Raw genomic sequence first — 7980 nt, forward strand, 5'->3', positions numbered from 1 at the left:
TTTTGAAGCTATTTTTACTGTGTTAAAAAAATTACATCTATTTTTTAGAGCATTTTTTGACGGTTTTTTAGAGCATTTTTGTTGACTTTTACAGGTGGTTGTTTGGTTGGGAAGAGTTTATTCTTTTTTTGGCTATTTGGGCTTGGTCCAAACAAATTACTTGACGTTAACTTTTATTAAAAGTAACAACCAATTATTTCGCCCAAGCAGTATATATTAAAAGGCGACAATACTACTTTTTGCCGAACAATACGCCACTGCAATCATGGGAGTCCAATTAATGATTTACATTGAAACTGAATCCATTAATAAATATATGCACACGACACCAATAAGACGATTTTTGGACAACAGTGAGATCGTGCCATCCATGTATAGAATTAAACTGCAGCAGACCATTTGATTAGGGTCGTGCATCACCAAAGCTGGGGCATACATGGAGCCGTGGCATTTGCGACGCCCAACAGCAGGGTCACATCTCATCCCCATCAACTCAAATCAAAACAGAAGGAGCAAACAAAACAGGTATCCAAATCACACTCATCGCCACTCTGATAATCACAGGCTAGCCATGGCTTCAGAAGTTGTCGTCACTCTCTGCGTGCCTCACTACAGAGCTGTAGGAGCTAGCCTTCCACCGCAGCTGGCGTGCGTGGAGGGCGAAGGCCAAGCCAAAAGGCATGTGCGGTGCAACGGGTGGAAAATTAATAAATATATGCTTGCAAACTTGTAAAATAATTTACCACCCAAACAACTTTGGAAGTAGAAAACATTATTGGAAGTACTCAAAGTACGTATACATCAGCTCCAGAACCAGCTCTTCCAAAATACTCCCTCCATTCCAAAATAGATGACCCAACTTTATACTAACTTTATACTAAAGTTAGTATAAAGTTGAGTCATCTATTTTAGAACGGAGGGAGTATCATCTTTTGTCATTCCACATCCCTGCCTGCCATGTCAATGTAAACTGCCAACTATTCTAGGAAACTTCATCCAAGTGCAGCATAATGAGGCACGAATAGGTGTATGCTCTGAGTACTATTCAATGGTCCTGCAGCACATCGGACAATGAACACACTGTGTCATCACAAGTCACGAGTAATGTTGAAGTGTTAATATTAAATGATACATGCAGTAAGATAGGAAGGCCTTCAGTAAAAAAAACATCTGATTACTGCGAAAAAACTTTGGTGCCAAACATTTAGTATCGACTAAGCTACATGTTTTCTATATTTGAACATGGCAGAGAAACAAAAGAAATATGTGACCGGATCAGGTTCTCGTCTCACCATTGAGCGTGATGCACATATCCTGATATGCACCCTAAATCCTAACAAGTTTCAGAAACATCAAACTTGCAAAACCAAATAACTGAATTTGCTGGCCCCGTACATCATTTAAAGATTAAAAGAAACCCAAATCCAAGATCAATTGTTTTCATAGTTGTTGTCCCCAGATCAAATACTGTTCCAAAATTTCCAAGAGATCCACCACAAAAATTGTTTCTTATTTTTATTTCTTCCATTGAAGCAAAGCAAGATAAACAAATAAATAAAGACATGCTTGTGTTTAAGGGTTGTATACCAGGAATAGCAACCCAGCAAGCAAGATCAGATGTTGCGCATTTGAGGTTCGCCTCTCCACCCTAGGAAACCACACACAATTATAGCAAAGAATAAGAAAATCAGCATAAGAAATAACACAGAAAGCTAGAATTTCTATGCAACCAACATCACTATAAAAGTAATTGTAATGTTCATTCATTGTATAAGTACACAGCAAGACAACTTGCCGCTCGCGTCGCTCTCCAGGCGGGGGCGACTCGGGCGAAACCTTGCACGCCGCCGCCCCCCTCCACTTAGCCCTCGCCCCCCTTGCTGCGGTCGGGCGTCACCGCCGGGCAAAGCCCGTGTGGCAGCCGGCAGTGGCGGGCCTCTCCTTGCTCTGTCGTGCGCGCTGGACGGCCCTGAACGGCTCGGCGTGCTTCACGGGGCCGTACGCCGGGGCGGATCTGGCCTACTGGCCTCTTCTGCTGCGCGGTGGCGCTGGGCGCTGGGGCGGCGGCCCCAGATTGCGGCAGCGTCGTCCTTCCCTCCTCCTTGCGGTGGAGTCATGGCGGCGTGCCGGTTGACGGCGGATGCGGGCTTCGTGCCCGGATCCAGCAGGGCGCAGGCCGTCGGCGGGATGCGGCGGCGCTAGCCGTCCTGGGCCGCGCGGGCGGTAGGGCGAACGCGCGTGGTGGTGGGCCGCCAGCTCGTGGCGGCCATGGGTGGATCTGGAGCTGCATCTTCCGGCCTCCCTGGCTTGGCGGAGCTGTTTGGCAGAGCTGGCCCTCTGGGAAGGGGTTGTGGTGTGCCCCGGCCGGCGTGGTGCCGGTTTGGGCTGCTGGGCACCCCGGGTTGTGGCCTCTGCATGGTGCGGGTGGTCCTGCCGGGGGCTGTTCGCAGCGCTACTTCCTCCCAGACCCGGCTTGTGGAGCGTGGTGGGCTGCAATGGTTTCTGCAGCCGGTGGTGGTTGGCGGCGGCGTGCTGCTTTGCGTGCTTGGTCATGTGGCTTGGGCGAGGACGGTCGGCATGTTGCCGGAGACGGTTTGCTGGGCAGGCTGTGGTGAGGATGGACTTGGTGAGCTCCGGGCGAAAGCCTAGCTCGACCTTGGTCGTTGCCGGCGTCGACGGCGTCCTAGGACATCGTTCCCTCCTTGGAGGCGTCGTCGTGGAGCCCCTTCACCACCATTGTCGCCTCGGTCTCGGGCTCTCCGGGTGAAAACCCAAGTTTCGACCTTGGTCGGAGCGGGCGTCGACGACGTACTTGTCGCTTCCCTCTTGGGGGCGACGCCTTGGAGGTCTGGTACTTCGTCAGGTCGCGGTGGCTCGGGTGGCTTTGCGGGTTCATCGTCGGCCAGGCGTGTGCGCGGCCTCGGGGCCGGTGAGGAAGTCGGAGCGGCGGCTCCGGAGAACAAGGTTGTGGAGCGTCGGATCTGGTCGCGTGGGCGGCATCATCGTCGGCTTAGGTGGAGCGCGGCCTCGGGACCGGCGGGTAAGTCGGAGCGGCGGCTCCGGAGAGCACCTCTGTGCCGTGGAGTGTCAGTTCTGGTCGCGTGGACGGCAGAGTCGTCGACTCGTGTGGAGTGCAGCCTCGGGGCCGACGTGTGTGAGTTTAAGTGGTTTGTAAGCCGGAGTGGCGGCTCCGGGTCGTGTGGTGGGGTGGCAACTCTGGTTGTGTGGGCGACAGGGAAGTCGGCTCGTTAGGTACGCAGCCCCGGGGCTGGTGTGTGTCGTTGTATCAGTTTTCGGCTAGTTTTCCTTATAAACTGGTCAATTCTCTTCTTCTTAGTGCAAAGGCAGAGCTCCTGCTGTTTCCTCGATTTTTTTTGTATAAGTACACAAAAATTATCCATATGAGAGCTATTAATTGTACTGTCCATTCATTTCTATACAACCTCTTATTATAATTTACAATGAAAGTATGAGAGCTATTAAAATTGACCAGTACAAAAATTAGAAGACACTACCAAGGTAAAAAAAACTAAGCAAGCATGGATTTTGAGAAAACTCACTAACAGTTTTATGAGAGGAATGGACTGCAATGCTGAATGTTCAAAGTGGGAAGAAATTCCTTTAGCATCATATATGCAAGAGAATTGTAAGCAACTCTCAGTTTCCTAATGGTACTAATAAGCCATGTTGCTTCCTTTTTCCATCGAATTTTGTGTGAGCAATGTGGTTGGGCATTTCATCAAACATGTGAAAGGCAGCAATGATATACAGTAACCTAGAGCAAAATAGAGAGTGCACTTACATCTCGTCGTGGCTTAGTACATGGAGGAAGAGAACACAGGTGATCATAGAGCCGTCGAGATCGAGGGAAGCGACAAACGGGATGCATGGCTGAAACGCGAATTTGAGGAAGCACGGCGCCCGGCGGCCCGGCCCACGCCGTCGGAGATGCCTCGCGTTGTCTCCCCGATTCACTGGGCAGCCTCCTGCTTGTGGACGCCTCGCCCTCCTTCAGCTCAGCTCGCCGTCCTCCTCCCATCGCTTGCCAGCGAGATCACCACGACGCCGCTCGCTCTAGTAAATTACTCTTGGGTTGCTATGAAAACAATCTACATAAACAAAATTAAAGGGACATCCTATTAGAGGGCGAGAACCAATGGAGTAAAATAAGGTACACATCTTCAAGATTATGAATCATACAACAATGAAATCTGATATGGTTTTTGGTAAGTCAGAAATAAATCTATGGACCTCCAATCAAAGTAGTTTTCAGTTCATGTGTTACATAATTTTGTCTAAATGAAGAATCTGTAACTAATTAGACAATTTTATTACAACAGAAATTAGTGAAACATATCAAGTAGGTTTCTCAAACAGAAATGCTTATTATTTTTATTCCAGGTCATCGGAAGTAAGTTGCTAAAGTTTTAGATCATAACAGTTATTCTTTTCTGAAAAAATGGATATACGGAACAGATAAGTTATGGGGTTTTTAAACAGAAATTGCAAGCAAAGTGCCAGTAATATAGAACCAAGCAATAGGCCATCAGAGACCTTCCTTTGTGTAACAAGTGTGTCGTCCAATTAGCAAAGTTTCTGTTTAAAAACCATCAGACACAAGGTGAACTCGCTCCTCTCCGAATCATCACTTTCCACATGTGATACATGGCTACTACCTCAAACATGTGTGCTATGCATGACCAGGAACCAAGAGGAAGACCATGGACAAGACGGCGAGGACACCAAGCGCACGGAACAAGAGGAAGAGCTGCCAGGAAGCATCAGCTCCCGGACGTCCGGCAGTCACCGGACGTCCGACGCCTGGAGTTCCCACCAGCCAGATGGAACAACCGATGAAAGCTACAGCGGCCAGAAGACCGACCAAGGCCGGACGTCCGACGACCATCAACCACTGGACGACCGACAATGGCCGGAAATCCGACGATGGCTATCCCGAGCCAAAACGCTGGACGTCCGACAAGTACCGGACGACCGGACCCTCGCGAGCCACCGGATGTCCAGTACCTGTCGGACGACCGACGCCTATCTGCTCGCAGAGTAACGGGCCGAGGCCCATGTATCCTCACTTACCCCTTCGTGGCCCTAGACTATATATACTCCTCCACCTCCACCATTTGAGGGTTAGCGTTGTGTTAGCTCATTTGTGAGATAGAGCTTCGCTCATCCATATCAGATCTACTCCTTGAGAGAGACCGCGGCCCCTCTTCGGAAACGATCCACCTTGGATTCAATACCCCTTTACAGGAAGATTCCCTTGTGGATTCAAGACCTCCTCATGGAGAAGAACCGGCTACCCTTTGTATCGTCCCTTGTTGGATTTGGATCGTGTATCTCTTTATGTTTCGAGGATCTGGCACATGTGTGACTAAATCTTGTTGGTTTGAGTGATTCTCTCGTGTTTCCCCTCGTGATTCCCCTCGTGTTCTTCGTGGGATCCGCTCCTTTCGTGAAATATCAGCCACTTAGGGTTTCACCCTACATCAGGGGCACCCTAGAACACACAATAGACAACTGTCTTAGCCGTGTGCAGTGCCCCCCTCCACCATCATCCACCTCGGTCATGTCATCGTAGTGCTTAGGCAAAGCCCTCTGCCGGTAATTGCATCATCACCGTCATCAAGCCGTTGTGCTGACGAAGCTCTCCCTTGACACTCAGCTGGATCAAGAGTTCGTGGGACGTCACCGAGCCGAACGTGTGTAGATCGCGGAGGTGCCGTACTTTCGGTACTAGGATCGGTCGGATCGTGGAGACATATGACTACATCAACCGCATTGTCATAACGCTTCCACTTACGGTCTATGAGGGTACGTGGACAACACTCTTCCCCTCTCATTGCTATGCATCGCCATAATAGATCTTGCGTGTGCGTAGGATTTTTTTGAAATTACTGTGTTCCCCAATAGTTTCGAGTTACTAATCTTAGCAACTGAACTGGTATCGAATACCAAGGGGTTACTATGAACACTAGTAAAGTAGACATCAATAACATGTATATCAAATATACCTTTGTTCACTTTGCCATCCTTCTTATCCGCCAAGTATTTGGGGCAGTTCCACTTCTAGTGAGCATTCCCTTTGCAGTAGAAGCACTCAGTTTCAGGCTTGGGTCCAGCTTTGGGCTTCTTCCCAGGAGTGGCAACTTGCTTGTCATTCTTCTCGAAGTTCCCTTTCATTTCCTTGGCTTTTTTGTTGAAACTAGTGGTCTTGTTAACCATCAACACTTGATGCTCTTTCTTGTTTTCTACCTTCGTCGATTTCAGCATCACGAAGAGCTCGGGAATCATTTTCGTCATCCCTTGCATATTATAGTTCATCTCGAAGTTCTAGTAGCTTCCTGATAGTGACTAGAGAACTCTATCAATCACTATCTTATCTAGAAGATTAACTCCCACTTGATTCAAGCGATTGTAGTACTCAGACATTCTGAGCACATGCTCACTGGCTGAGCTATTCTCCTCTATCTTGTAGGAAAAGTACTTGTCGGAGGTCTCATACCTCTCGACACGGGCATTAGTCTGAAATACCAATTTCAGCTCGTGGAACATCTCACATGCTCTGTGGAGTTCAAAACATTTTTGAAGTCACGGTTCTAAGTCGTAAAGCATGGTGCACAAAACTATTTAGTAGTCATTATATAGAGCTTGCCAGACATTCATAACGTCCGCATCTGCTCCTGCAACAGGTCTGTCACCTAGCGGTGCATCAAGGACATAATTCTTCTGTGCAGCAACGAGGATAATCCTTAGATCACGGATCCAGTCCGCATCATTGCTATTATCATCTTTCAACTTAGTTTTCTCTAGGAACATATCAAAAATGAAACAGGGGATCTATACGCGAGCTATTGATCTACAACATAGATATGCAAATACTATCAGGACTAAGTTCATGATAAATTAATTTCAATTAATCAAATTACTTAAGAACTCCCACTTAGATAGACATCCCTTGAGTCATCTAAATGATACGTGATCCAAATCAACTAAACCAGGTCCGATCATCACGTGAGATGGAGTAGTTATCAATGGTGAACATCTCTATGTTGATCATATCTACTATATGATTCACATTCGACCTTTCGGTCTCCAGTGTTCCGATGCCATGTCTGTACATGCCAGGCTCGTCAAGTTTAACCTGAGTATTCCACATGTGCAAAACTGTCTTGCACCTGTTGTATGTGAACGCAGAGTCTATCACACCCGATCATCACGTGGTGTCTCAACACGACGAACTATCGCAACAGTGCATACTCAGGGAGAACACTTATAACTTGAAATTTAGTTTAGGGATCATCTTATAATGCTACCGCCGTACTAAGCACAATAAGATGCATACAAGATAAACATCACATGCAATGAAAATATGTGACATGATATGGCCATCATCTTCTTGTGCTTTTGATCTCCATCTCCAAAGCATCGTCATGATCTCCATCGTCACTAGCTCGACACCTTGATCTCCATCGTAGCGTCATGGTCGTCTCGCTAACTATTGCTTCTACAACTATCGCTAACGCATAGTGATAAAGTAAATCAATTACACGACGTTTGCATTTCATACAATAAAGAGACAACCATGAGGCTCCTTCCGGTTGCCGATAACTTTTACAAAACATGATCATCTCATGCAATAACGTATATCACATCATGTCTTGACCATATCACATCACAACATGCCCTGCAAAAATAAGTTAAACGTCCTCTACTTTGTTGTTGCAAGTTTTACGTGGCTGCTACGGGCTTCTAGCAAGAACCATTCTTACCTACGCATCAAAACCACAATGGCGATTTATCAACTTTGCTGTTTTAACCTTCAACAAGGACCGGACGCAGTCAAAGTTGATTCAACTAAAGTAGGAGAAACAGACATCTACCAGACACCTTTATGCAAAACTAGTTGCATGTCTGTCGGTGGAACCGGTCTCATGAACGTGGTCATGTAAGGTTGGTCCGGGTCGC

The 7980-nt window shown here is 47.4% G+C and overlaps 1 protein-coding gene across 1 annotated transcript; it reads right to left on the bottom strand.

Moving 5' to 3' along the window:
- Positions 1 to 413: 413 nt before the first annotated feature.
- Positions 414 to 4114, bottom strand: LOC123154949 (uncharacterized). Its single transcript, XM_044573548.1, has 3 exons — positions 3803 to 4114; positions 1588 to 1648; positions 414 to 1054 (listed from the first exon to the last, which is right to left on the bottom strand). The coding sequence occupies exons 1-3, from the start codon at positions 4037 to 4039 to the stop codon at positions 993 to 995; spliced, it is 360 nt and encodes a 119-aa protein (XP_044429483.1). The 5' UTR covers positions 4040 to 4114; the 3' UTR covers positions 414 to 992.
- Between the last annotated feature and the right edge of the window lie 3866 nt (positions 4115 to 7980).

This window comes from Triticum aestivum, chromosome 7A, assembly GCF_018294505.1.
Source record: "Triticum aestivum cultivar Chinese Spring chromosome 7A, IWGSC CS RefSeq v2.1, whole genome shotgun sequence".
NCBI lineage: Eukaryota > Viridiplantae > Streptophyta > Magnoliopsida > Poales > Poaceae > Triticum > Triticum aestivum.